Genomic DNA, 13,879 nt, shown 5'->3' on the forward strand with positions numbered 1-13,879 from the left:
AGCCAGAATTAGAGCTGTGGTGCAAGTGGTAGCAAAAAAGCTGAAGGTCAATGTCCAGGCCATGAATTCAAGACCCAGGACCAGCACCAAAAAGAAAAAAAAAAATCTTTCAGAATCCTGAAAGAAAGGCGCATTCTATAATTACTGTACACATACATGCAGGTGTAGATCTAAGTGTTTACAGCACATGCATATACACTTGTGGGTTCATTCCACTTTTCCTCATTTCATTGTTCGGCTTTATCACATGTTTCATCATCATCATCATCATCATCATCATCATCATCATCATCATCATCATTATTTGTGCCAATACTAGGACTTGAACTTCAGATCTGGGAGCTGTTCCCTGAGCTTTTTCACTCAAGACTGGTGCTCTACTACTTGAACCATAGCCACATTGCTAACTTTTTTGTGGTTAAAGAGTTTCACAAATTTTCTTGCCTGGGCTGGATTCGAACCCTGATCCTCAGATCTCAGGGTCCCAGTTGCTAGCATTACAGTGCCTGACTGGTATCATGTTTTAATTTCAAAAGTGTATTTTAAGAAATAATCTTAGTTTTGATAGAGAGGATCTAGACTACCTAATTCCACACGTTTGAGTGATCACAGTTTGGTTGTTAACTTAATGGAGTCAATAACACAGTGTTGTTAAAAATTACACACAGCCAGGTACTGGTGGCTCATGCCTGTAATTCTAGCTACTCAGGAGTCTGAGGTCTGAGTATTGGGATTCAAAGCCAACCCAATGGGGAAAGGCCATGAGACTCTTTTTTTTGAGGGGGTGGGGTCTGTTGTGGGTCCTGAACTATGGGCCCGTGAGACTTACCTCCAATTAACCACCAGAAGACCAGAAGTGGTACTGTGGTTCACCTTGAGCTGAAGAGCTCAGGGACAGCACCCAGGCCTAGAGTTCAAGCCCCTCAACCACCCAAAACACACACACACACACACACACACACACACACACACAGCCTAGGATATATACTTCAAGAGTCAGAGAAAACAGACCTAAGTCATTTTATTAAGAATAAAGAAATGCTCTTAAATTATACTTGGATCTCCTGACCCTATCCTGAAATGTAATTCTCTAAGGAAATAGTATTTTTTCATTCTTTCCATCTTGAAAAGAGATGACAAGGATGTGAGATCAATAAACTAGAGCAGTGAGACATTTTTCTAGATTTTCACATTAAAAACTTTCCTCTTCTATTTCAACTAGAATACCCAAGAGCTGGATTGCATTGCCTCAAATGAAACTCTAGAGAGTAAAGAGTCTCTCACAGATGAGAAATCTGAGGTACAGGAAGCTTCTTTAAAGTTGATACACTTTAGTAGGCTGTCACACTGGCAGGAAACACTAAATCCACTACTTCCTGATGTAGAACTTGGGTACTGTTGAGAACAAACACCTGCAGAGTAGAGGGAAATGCTGTGTGTGCCAAGTGTTTATGTGTAGGGCTCATAATCCTCTCAATAGTGCTACAGGCAGGTGCAATAGGTGCTGATCTCTGTAGACAGTAGGACTCATATCAAATGAATAGAGAAAAAGATATAAACTGTCCAACTGGAGCTAAGCTGCAAACATAGTGAGTCTGACTGCAGATCTGTGTTTGCTTGGGAAGACTTATTCTCAAATTTCTATTCAACTCATTTATCTATACCTACATAGAGTTGCCTACAGTACTAAGATAACTGAGGTCTGTAGCAGAATAATCCAACGTAGTTTCTTATAAAATAGATTGTAGCTGGTCACCTAGTACTGAGTGCCAGCCTGTATTGAACAACTGTACAATGTAAAGAGGGCTTGCTCAGGGATGTATATTAGAGGCTATCAGCGGATCTGATCAGGGGCTGGAGGTGAATTCGACAAAACCATTATTTTACACTCAAAATGTGTGAAGTCATTTGATTGCATCCTGACCTTGAGCTATATTTAAATTTCTACTTATCCCTTCTTATATTTCACACTTAATGGAATAAAAACAATTATTTACATTTTATGACTACAGTTCAAATAGTAGAAGGCAGCTGGTGCTTAATGTGTGCTATATTGATAGCCAGGAGCCATCAAAGCGGATATGGCAGCCACTCCCAGCCTCACAGAGCGGAACTGCCATGAATTCAGTGTCCCGTGGCAGTGTTTTACCACTTTCTCCATCAGCTGTCTGTTCTGTGGGCAGGTACCTGCCGATTTGCACCTCCTCAGGAAAAGGCAAAATGATGGAAGACAGAAGGGGAAAAGGCTTCGTCCACTAACTGCTTCCCACCCTGCACATTAATGGAGAACAGAGAAGAAACACCTGATGAGCCTGCACAAAGCTACTTACTTGTCTTCTGAGCTTCATGAAACTCAGGGATCTATTTGTGACACAGCTACCCAAAGACCCACTGAGGAAAGTTTCTCGCTAACACCTTGATTTCTACTCATAATCCACAGGGAGCCTTACTGTCTCATTTATAGAAACATCAAGAAAATCTACATCTTCAGTTCATACCAGTCCTTAGGACAACCTGTTCCTGTTTCCTACCACCTGTTCATGTAAAGTAGTATTTCCTCTGGTTGTTCTAAATTTACCCATTAAATCTAGCAAGGGTACCTTCCTAAGCTGTTCGAATGTGGGTGAAGTTTTCCTAAGTGAGCCTGTGAAATTCTAAACTGCAGAACTAAGCAATTGAAAAGAACTTCTCATTCCATAAAATGAGGCTCAGAGAGGTTTGTGATCAGTTCAAAGTCACAGAGGTTTTAGTTTTAGAAATGAGCTTTAGTTTTCTACAGGTGAATAACCAGTTTTGCAGCACCATTTACTGAAGAGGCTGTCTTTCTTCCATTCTATTTTTTTAGCTCCCTTATCGAAGATTAGGTGGCTAGCGATCTGTGGGTTCATTTCTGGGTTTTCAATTCTCTTCCATTGGTCCTCAGGTCTCTTCTTGTACCAGTACCAAGCTGTTTTGATTACTATGTATTTGTAGTAGAGTTTGAAATTTGGCATTGATATTCCTCCAGCACTGTTCTTTCTGTTAAGGATTGTTTTCGCTATTTGGGGTCTTTTATTGTTCCATATGAATTTTTGGATTGCCTCTTTTATTTCCTTGAAGAATGAGGTTGGAATATTGATAGGTATCGCATTGAATTTGTAGATAGCTTTGGGAAGTATTGCCATTTTCACGATCTTGATCCTTCCAATCCAGGAGCATGGGAGGTTTATCCACTTCCTAAGTTCTGCTTTGATTTCCTTTTTCAGGTTTTTAAAGTTTTCATCATAGAGGTCCTTCACTTCTTTAGTTAACACCTAGGTATTTTATTTTTTTGTGGGGCTATTACAGAAGGAGTTGTTTTCCCGATTTCAGCTGCACTCTTCTCATTGTTGACATACAGAAAAGCCATTGATTTTTGAGGGTTAATTTTATACCCTGCTACTTTGCCAAAGTTTCAAATCAGCTTGAGTAATTTGAGAGTGGAGTCTGTGGGATTCTTTAAATGCAAGATCAAGTCAGCTGCAAAGAGGGAGAGTTTTACTTCATCTTTCCCTATTTGGATCCCCTTTATGGTTGCATCTTGAAATGAGTACTCCACATTGTTATAGGAATCCTCACGAGATCTTCCCAACAACTACTATACCTTTCTTGCCATCTGAAGGTTAGATATGGAGCCAATGTCCCAAGTATTCATAAATTATAGTACTTTAAGAGTTGAGGCTGGGAAGGTAGCTCAGTGGTAGAGTACTTGTCTTGCATGCACGAGGCCCTGGGTTCAATTCCTCAGCACCACATAAGCAGAAAAAGCTGGAAGCGGTGCTATGGCTCAAGTGGTAGAGCGCTAGCCTTGAGCTGAAGAGCTGAGGGACAGCTCCCAAGCCCAGAATTCAGGCCTTATGACCGACAAAAAAAAAGAGTAGCACACCTTCTTATGTATGTATGTATGTATGTATGTGTATATATGTATATGTATCGTGAAATAGAGACAGATAATCCAGCTCTGCTTCTCTTCCCAACTATTCCCTAGCTCTCCAGTGCAACTTATCGATGAAATTTCTTCAGTATTGTATTGAAGAAAGCCAACATAAACTACTGTGCAATTCTACTTGTCAACTCCTTACCAAAACTTTCCCAGAGCTTTAAGTGCTCAAGAGCAAATACTGGATGTAACTTGCAGGGACTCATGCAAGGAACTGGTGTGGTAACCATGGAGCTTTGTTCTTTCAGTTTTGTGGGCTGGTTAACTCATGAGGGAAAAGGATGAATCTGCAAGGAATGATGAAGGATCAGCAAGAAGTGGGCATGGGGGCATTGCCTGGGAATGATCTAGTCCTAAGCTCTCATTATCCACACAAATAGATTCAATGCAAAGTAGTGAATAATTTTTAAAAAATCCATTTGCCTATGGAAATGAGGGGCATAATCTATTTGGCAGCAGATTCCCACTGCTAATTATATTTTTTCATCGGATCAAATTTAAATGAATTTTAATTCATAATCACATGGTTTGGGGAACCTTCCTGTTGGTTACAGAGCTCCCAGTCATGATTAAGAATTTTCCAGAAATAGACTCAGGTATGCCAACTTTGTCCTGGTAAATAAAGCACTGCAAAGAATGGGAATGGGCACAAGACAGGTGAATGGAATTTCTAGTTCATTGCCATCCCATGGCAGGTAGAAGTCAATAATGTCCCACTAAATAGGATGTAGAAAACAACTAATTAAGGGTTGGTTTTGATTTAAGTTTGTTGATTGTCTTTTAATGATGCCTCTCTAACTCTTATCCACATTTGGAGGCTTTGCAACTGTATTCCAGAACAATTCCAGATGCTAGCCTATAACGAACAAGGATTAGCATATCCCCAAACTTGTCATGTACTACTAACTCTAGTCACTAGGAAGTGAGAAGGAAATGAACAACAACAACAAAAAAAGCAAGAAGGCAAGAAAGAAGAAGGAAAGAGAGAAAATCATTTACCACAGATGAGTCCACATACCCCTTTCTCCCTTCATCTGGAATTCTGCACAGATCTCTTTGAATCACCCTGATAGTAAGGGTTACTCATGAAAACAACATGTTTGATGTCAAAGCTCATTTGAACAGAAAAAGGGTATTGAATCAATAAGAGACAGGAAGTAGTCCTGGAATGAAAAACTAGTCAACATAATCTTTGGAAAAGTGAGTCTTTTAGAAAACTTTTCAAGAGGACAAAATGTGCAGGCCTCTTATTTGCATCAAAACAGCATTTAAAACAGAATCATTCAATTACGGAATGAAATTATAACATTTTGGTGAACTTGATAAGAGGATAACAATTTATGTAATTATTGTACTGTTTTCTGCTATTTCATCAGCAGAGTACCATTTTAATGGGATGGTATTTGATGACTTTTTATTAGCAGATGTGATTTTTTTAGACTATGTGACACTTGGGTGAAAAGAATATCCATAATTTAAATTAAAATACCCATATTAAAATGGCTATTTCTCTCCTGTGCATGATGAAGGTTTATGATCTCGTTAACTTTATTAACAATTTTTATTTTTGTCCAGAGGTGTTAAATAAGAGCCTGAAGCCATCTTCCTCTGAGACTTCTCATTTCAGCAAATGATCTTTTTGCACAGGAAGGTAGCAACTGTAACATACAGTGAGCAGAGTGCACTTCTGACTTACTGACTAAATGCTTCACACTGTCTTCCTGTGCTGTCCTTCCTCCTTCTTTTATCTGAATCACATAAAATTATTTTAAATACAAAGGAACATGACCCCTAGTCTAAATTACACAAAAGTTAGAGCTAAGTGGTCCATAAATGGTGGCAGAAATGGGAACATAAGCATCTAATTAAGGTTCTGAAAAAAGAGAAAAAAGATTTATTTCAGCAAAACATCACTATGATTTTTACACATATTTTAGAAAGTACCTTGACAATACTAAAAAGAAATGTGCATTTACTATTGAACCAAGTGAATTGAAAAACAAAGATGTTTTATATATATATGGAAATAATCTAGTATTAACATTATGCATTAAAATAGATATTAATTATTAAATGAGAAGTATTCATTACTAATGAGTAAAATGCCTGAGGATTCTCACTAGTAAACACAATCCTATTTGTAAAAAGACAAGAAATGATGGTATGTTATGTCATATGTTTTGGAAAATTTATTTCATTAAAAATATAATATGTTATGCACTACATGAAGGTATTGTTTGCATCCACTACAACTACTATGAGAAAAACTTTTTTGCAACTCACTTTAAAATAAGGAGGGAGCAAATTCACTTTGAAACACCATAGAGAATTCCCTGAATTCTCTGAATTTTAAAAGGTTCATGGTATTCACTTCTATGTGCTGTGGGATCAGATTACATCTTATTTTGTATCTAATCTTCTTCCTATATAGGCTGATAATATGGAACAAATGGGTTTTCACTGTTATTCTTGTACTCCCTTAGGGGTCTACAACAGTGTCCTTTCTGAAATTAGTAATTTTAGCCCACTTCACACTGATAATTATGGAAATGGTGGTGCAAAGAAAACACGTAGTATTTTACACTCTAAAAAATACGACTTGCTGGTCATCTATGAAGGTTAATAATATTCCTCTGTATGGAAAAGCTTCTCAGCATGACTAATGTCTTCTTGAAGCTAACTAGAGAAATTAGCATATCCTATTGATTATGCATATTTTGGGGTGGCTAGGGAGTCTTTGTTCTCACAGAAAATAGTGCTTCTTGCAGGTAGTCAGTGAAAGACCTAATGATAGTTATTACTATCCTGTGAAAGACTGCAGAGGAGAAGAGGAAAGCTTGGCGGATTATTTTAGCATTAGTAAGCACTAAGAAAGAGAAAACGAAATCATAAAAGGCAAACATGAGGTCTTTGTGTTTCTTTCGTACTTCCGTATGGTGAAGATCTACCCTAAGCTGTCAGAACCGTATTAAATGGGGCATAGTTAAATGCAGTGCCTCGATCAGGGGCTCTGCTGGGCTATCAAAGTTTTCCATCAGCAGGATTGAATTTCCAGCATATTGCACATTTCTACACGTCCGTTCTCTCTCTTCCCTTTCAGTGTCACTACAAGGGCATCCTTAGATATGCTTATAATTTGTGGCTTTTATAATGCAGGGGGCATCTATGTTTTCAAAGAAGGAATGATACCACAGGATCAAGAGCAAGAATGGGGAGGAAAATGGAAAAATATTTGCAGTGAACGTAGTCTGCTTGTGATTTCAGACAGTCTGGAGAAAGAGACCTTATAGTTCCTTGAAGTCAAGAGCTACTTGATTACATATTTTAAATTATATCTCTTACAAGTTAAAATATATTTATGAGATTCTAAGATATGGTAAACATCTGTAAATAATGAATAATTGAAAACTAACAAAAATAACTTTGGCTACTTATAGAATTTCCTCTGCTCCTCCCTGAGCTATCTCTAACTACTCCTGCCATATTTCACATTTTGCTTCAGAAATGGGACTGTGTCTCATGTGTTGTATCATCTTTATTAAAGTATGAAAAGATATGATAATTCTGTAAAGAGAAGTTTTTGGTTTAAGTACTTTAAAATTTACTAAATGGAACGATGAAGACAATTAAATCAAGTATACAAGCGTATAATGCATGTAAGGACAGTAAGTGTAATAAAAGGTTCTAAGATAAAAGTATATTTAAATAAAACTAGCATAACCTAGGGAAATATAAAGATCATTTTTTAATTAATTTTTTAGAGCAAGTCTATCTGTTCTGGATCTAATACTTGAATAACCAGGCGATAGCCAAGTTCCCAAAAAATAATTCATAGGCTTACTGCTTTCTGTCTACATAGGATGAAATGGTACGTATAACTTTCATTTTTTAAAAAAGAAATATTTAAATCATCGCAGTTTCATATCTAAAATCACATGCATCTCTGTTTCATTGCTAGTGATGTTGGAAATCATCATCAAAACGAATTTCCAGCACAAGGTATAATTTAAAGATGATACCGCTAGCCTCATTTGCTGGCACTGAGCAGCTATTATACCATTGTTCTGAAAATAGAGCTGAAAGAAGCCTAGTTCCTCAAGGGGGAGGCCTACTCATGGTCTAGCTGCCATTTCCCTGTCACAGTTGTCACTAAGATTTCTCTCTTCTTTCAAAATAATCTTGTACTCATGTCGTATTAGAAAAGAGTGAAAAGAATCCAGCCAGAGCATCCCAGAATGAAGCACTTTAAGGAAGGATGGTGGAACACTTACCAGGGAATCTCTTGGTGTTTCCATATCAGCTTTGATTCTGAAGTTTTTCTTGTGGCTTCCTTGGGTGTTGCCAGAGCTGACAGTGAGACAGGAGTCCTGGGAAGTGCCCTTTAGCATGCTCCTGCAGGAAGCATTATTTGATCCACTTTCTGTCGGTTGAGCTCCTTTCTTATCAACTCTGCAGGTAGAAAGTGAGTCCTCTGATCAATTCCATTGCTGGACTTCAATCACTCTCCTCTCCCTTTTATGCTTAATGTAACTTCCATGTAGTTCTTTGTCTTTAAACCTTTGAGTGGCATGTGTTACTCGCTAGACTTGTTCAGACCTTCTATTATTCCAACAGTATGTCAATTTACATTTGATACTGTACTTAGTTAACTTTTTTGATGGCTGTGGGGGGAGGCAAAGTAAAAATCACCAAAAAATAATTGCTAAATATATCTCTAGCTCTAGATGGGCAGGAAAAGTGTTTCTGGAAAGTTTCTAGGTATACATTTGCTCAGTATAATCAATGAAATCCGCATCTTTAAACCTTATGTGTAATTTTCTTCCATTTCATTCCATGTGGATATATTCATGGTTCCTCGTGTAGGCTGAAATTCTATCAACCCTGATAAAACTACCATTCTTTAATTTCAAAGACCATTGGTTTGGTTAACAAAGTAACATGGACTAAATTATCATTTTATTGCTAACTTTTATTTCATTGTTTAAATCCTAGCCAATGTATTAAAAGACTGCATTTATGCTTATGTGGAAATCATGCTTGGCTGGCATTTAACCTGCAGGAAGCAAACCGCTCTCCTTATAGGGGAATCTCGGGGACACCATCTACATCACCACCCTCTATTCCAAGAAGTTACCTGTTCAAAAGTTCCGTCATAAAGGTATCTTTTGTTGAACCTGAAACAGGGCTGGGTCTATTTCTCTGTTCAAACTTCACTGGGTTGTAATTGTCTTGTGAGGTTTTCAGATTCTTCTTGCTTTGGAAACCACTGTCTGGACTTTCTGCTGACTTAGTGTCTCTGTGAAGCTCATTTTCTGTCTCACATGGGAGTTCAGGCTTCTTTCGGTCTTTTTTTCTGTCTGATTTTAGTTGTTTGTTTCCAAACCCCAAGCCTTTTGTATCTTTCTTTTCTACTTTGGTTTTAGAAGCATCCATCTTCCTGCTACTGAGAGCTGGAAGTCTACTCTTCCGAAACCCAAACCAGCTAGCAAAAGAAGGCCCGGCCTTTGGTTTGGCTTCTACAGATGTGGACTTTGTTTGTACTTGGCCCTTTTCCACATTTTCCTGAATGCACAACATGACTTTTTCTTCGATTGTGGGTGAGAGGGGGGCCTCTGGGCTCACAGCACCAGTTCTAGTAGTAGGGCCATCTGGATGCCTTCCAGAAGTTTCCAACTTGTCCAGCCTGCTTGTTTCCAAATCCCTTGGATGCTGCATCCTCCCTAAGGCCTGCGGGGCTCCAGGGCAGTCTGTTGTGGTGGTTGGACACCTGCAGTGCTCATTGCTTTGCTCCTCAGGTACACCCACCTGGGGATTTTGTTCCTGAACACAGGCCTGCTGTTCTTCCGTTCCAGGCAGGGCAAGGAGCCCTTCATTTCTTGGGTGGATCCTTAAAGGCAACTTGCTGGGGCTTCCTTGCTGGCTGCTTGAGCTGCTCATGCTCCCCAGGGAGGCCTGCCTAGAGAAAGGGTGCTTAGGGGCCCTTCCAGAGCCAGGGAGGCTCTCCTGGGCCAGGGCAGAAGGGCTCTTGTTGGGGGAGCCCTCTGTGGAGGTGTTCTGACGGGTCAGAGAGTTGCCCCTCTCCGCAGTGTTGGTAATAATCTGAGTCCGGATTTTGCCCGGCCCTTCCATGGGGGGTGTGGAAGGTTTGTCTCCTGAGTGGATGCTGAAGCTCTGGCTCCGGGCTTTGGCACCATTCATGCCCAGAGCTGGCTTTAGGTGAGGTTTGCTTGAAGAGAGAGATCTTTTCACTGGTCGGTTTTCCATCCTCTCTCTCCCTTCAGCCCCGAGGATGCTACCATCCAAGGACTCGAGCTGAGTTGTTTCCAGGAGCAGCCCTTCGGCTGCACTGTCTGGCACCTGTAAACCTAGTATGGCTGTGTGCCTTTCCCTGCCTGAGGTCTCCAGTTCTGTGGGACTCCTGCAGTCCTTGGGCTTCAACTTGCTCGCGACCACAGAGCTCTTCGAAGCCTCATTTAAACTGTCCTTCTCTTGCTTCCCTGGCACTGTGGAACTTTTCCTGAGCAACTGTGGGGATTTCATGAGAACTTTGAGTCCTACTGGAAGGCGAGTTTTCAGTCCTTTTTCATGAGTGTTCTGACAACCAGGTGGGGTATTATGGCTTTTGGAAGAGGAGGGAGATGAGGAGCAAAAGGAGGGACTGTTCACCTGAGATGATGGTGACTCATTACCCCCTGAGGAGGGAGGCTTGGGGCATGTCGGGGGACTGTCACCCAACTGTCCTTTTCTTCCTGGAGAAGCACTTTTGGAGGATGGTGTCTCCAGAGGCTCATGAGTTGAAGAACAAGTCTTGGGTGTCTGGAACCCTGTGTCTGTGTGTGTGGCCTCAGGTGTTTGGGAAGGAGATGTTTGGGGGATACTTCTTTTGGGAGAGACCTTTGGAGGTCCTGGGGCCATCATGGCAAATGAACCTGAGGGTGTATGAGCAGGACATCTGGTGTGAATCATGGCTTCCAGAGAGGGCAGAGGCTGAGTGGAAATAGGCTTTTTAAAGGCCATGGAAGGTTTCTTCCTCGGTGCTTCTGTCATGGTGTTACTAGAAGAAATAGCAGGGGCAGAGGATCCTTTCAGGAATGGGGAGCTAAATCCTGTCCTTGCTGTGGCACTGGGGACCCTGCTTTCAGACTTGGCAGATAAGGGTGATGGTCCACAGTCATGCCTGGGCTTGAGTGACAGGGAGACTGATCTGTCTGGAGGTGATGGTAGGGGGGTAGGGTTCATCCCAGCATCTGATCCAAAGTCACTGTGTTTGTCCCTCGTGGGGGGTCCTCCACTGTCTTCAGGTTCTATGAAGGGCCTTGATTGTGACCCTGGAGTCTGACTCTTAGGGCAATAGACCCACTCCCTCTTGCTTGGTATTTTGGAGCTATGAGGAGGGTGGGCAGGGTGTTTTGGAATGTGTGGATCTGCTCTTATGCCACAGAGGGGTCCTGGGTTCTCTGTCTTCACGAATCTTGAGAGTTTTCTTGTAGGAATGCCTGGTGATTTCTCAAGATTCACTGGGCCAGAGGAAGGAACAAGTGTGGAGGCTTCAGCCTCTATTATTCTTGATTTCTGAGGAGAAGACTTGCCCCTGGCAGGGAGTTTGGTCTGACTTTGCTTTTGACAGATACCCACAGGCACCAAAGACCGAGAAATGCTCTGGCATGACATACTGTGTGTTGAATTGGCCAGTTTCTGCTGACAGGTGCTTGGAGTGGCTGTCCTAGGATGGAAAGAGTCCATGGACACTACAGGAACATGGTCCACCTCAGATTTTGGAATGTTTCTCTCCATTTCCTCCTCAGGTCTCCTCAAGAAGGGGTAATCTCTAACAGCAGCTCCTGGCTGTAAAAGAGCTATTCCCTGAGGTAAGGGTTCAGTGTGTTCTGCCTTGGATCCAGCAGAGGCTGTGTTGATAGAAATTTCATCCCTGGTGACAGTGACAACTCCAGTCTGGTGTGAGCTAAATTCAACAGGCTCACCATTTTCTGCATCAAATATCACAGTAATGCATTCCTCTGAAGAAGTCCTTTTCACCACCCTTTGCTGCTTAATGAAACTAAATGTCTTTGGCCTCATCTCTGAATGGTTGGGTACTTCCTTTTCCTCCTCATCAGGAAACCCACATTTTCCAAATCCCACGAGGATGTCAAGGTTCTCCATGGACTTGTCAGTGTCAGCAGTCAATGATAGGTCTGATGGGCTTCTCTCATCGCTGCTCTCTATGTGCAGCTCATCTGGGGGTTCATTGTCATCAGTGTCTGAAAGCTGGAGATTGACTGTAGTGTGGTCATGGCCTTGACTGGGTGACTCCCTTTGTACCCAAGGTACCTGCCCACCTGGGTGCAGCTTCTGTTCCAAAAGACAGTGGCTAGCACAACGAGCCAGTCTTTCAGGTCTTTCCCTGGGGTAGACTGAGGCTGAAGCTTCTGGAAAGTGTTTTCCATGTGGCTCCCAGCCAAACAGGCTGTCAGAAACACTGTGTGTTAACTTATTGCTGTGCAGCCTGGATCCCTGGTGTGGAAGTGTTTGCAGCAGTGCTAAGGAAGAGGAATCATCGTCAGCCTCCTCATGAGAATCTGTATTGTAGGTAAATGTCCTGTGAGGTTCCCTGCAGGGGCTCCTCGTGCCAGCTGGATTGCATGGAGGATAGTCCTTGAGGCTGCTGCTCTTAATTCCTGGAGAATATATTCCTTCATTCGAGTTCATGCAATCTTTATAACCCCATTTGGTGATCACTGATGGGGGTTCAAGTAATACTTTCCGCTTCTGTAACTTCCTTAACCCTTCCAAAATGTGGCTCTCTTTGATACGGGTTGGAGGTAGTTCATCTGCAGGACTCGCAAAGCCACTTGGGAGTGAAGAATCAATACTCAGTCTTTTATCCCAGTTCTGTGATGATTGCTAAGAAAGAAAAGTAGATATCAGAAATGATTGAACCAAGAGGAATAGAGGGGATACATTTAATCAAAGGATATTATATGCATACATGGAAGTATCACAATGAAATCCCTTTGTTCAATTTGATGTTGATACAATTTGGGGAGGGGAAGGGAAAAAACAAATTGTTTAACTAGGGATACAGGTGGACCCATTGCAACAATGAGATGTACAAGATACTATGTGGAAAAACGAACTTTACAACTTTGGTGTGGGGGGTGTGTGTGGGGGGGAGATGGGAAGGGATGGGAAGGGGAAACAAAGGAGGAGGCAACAATGCTTGATAAGAAATGTACTCATTATCTTGCCCATGTAATTGTAACCTCTCTATATGGTATTTTCACAACAAAAAAAAAATTTAAAAAGAAATGATTGAATTATTCAGATCACAAATATACAAAAGGAAAAACATACAGTAGACTTAATTGGTATAATTAATGAATAAGTATGCAAAATTAAGTATGCATTGTTAAGTATGTGATAAGCACTGATTTTTGTTAGGCTCTGTGCTTAGTACTACAGTAAAATAAATAAGTAGGAGGTAAAGACTTTGCTTGTAACACCCAATAGGGAGAAGGGGACTTAGCCACAAAAATCCCTCCATCAAGGAAGCACATGAGAAGTTCACATAAGCAGGGCATTCTAGAGATTCACAAGTCTGTTTGGAAAAGCTGTAACAGGCATATGGAAAAGCCACTTAAAAATTACCTAATGCTTGAAAGATAAAAATGAGAAAGTGATTTCACTCATGCTAAAGTTGAGAAAGTGGGGCTGGGAAGGTGGCTCAGTGGTAGAGCGCTTGCCTTGCATGCCTGAGGCCCTGGGTTCGATTCCTCAGCACCACGTAAGCAAAAAGAAAAAAAAGCCGGAAGTGGCGCTGTGGCTCAAGTGGTAGAGTGCTAGCCTTGAGCTGAAGAGCTGAGGGACAGCGCCCAGGCCCAGAGTTCAGGCCCCACGACCGGACCCCCCCCCCCTACCCCC

General features: G+C 41.3%; 1 protein-coding gene across 1 annotated transcript in view; it reads right to left on the reverse strand.

The window, feature by feature from the left end:
• Positions 1 to 13,879, reverse strand: part of Nckap5 (NCK associated protein 5) — a gene marked incomplete at its 5' end in the record, with an annotated part of 649,445 nt that overhangs the window by 124,025 nt on the left and 511,541 nt on the right. Inside the window, 2 exons of the mRNA XM_042685241.1 lie at positions 8,230 to 8,407; positions 9,093 to 12,862. Of these exons, the coding sequence (XP_042541175.1) occupies positions 8,230 to 8,407; positions 9,093 to 12,862 (3,948 nt within the window). The remainder of the gene's footprint in view (positions 1 to 8,229; positions 8,408 to 9,092; positions 12,863 to 13,879) is intronic.

The sequence above is a fragment of the Dipodomys spectabilis genome, unplaced genomic scaffold (assembly GCF_019054845.1).
Source record: "Dipodomys spectabilis isolate Male_0828 unplaced genomic scaffold, ASM1905484v1 ptg000094l, whole genome shotgun sequence".
Taxonomy (NCBI): Eukaryota; Metazoa; Chordata; class Mammalia; order Rodentia; family Heteromyidae; genus Dipodomys; species Dipodomys spectabilis.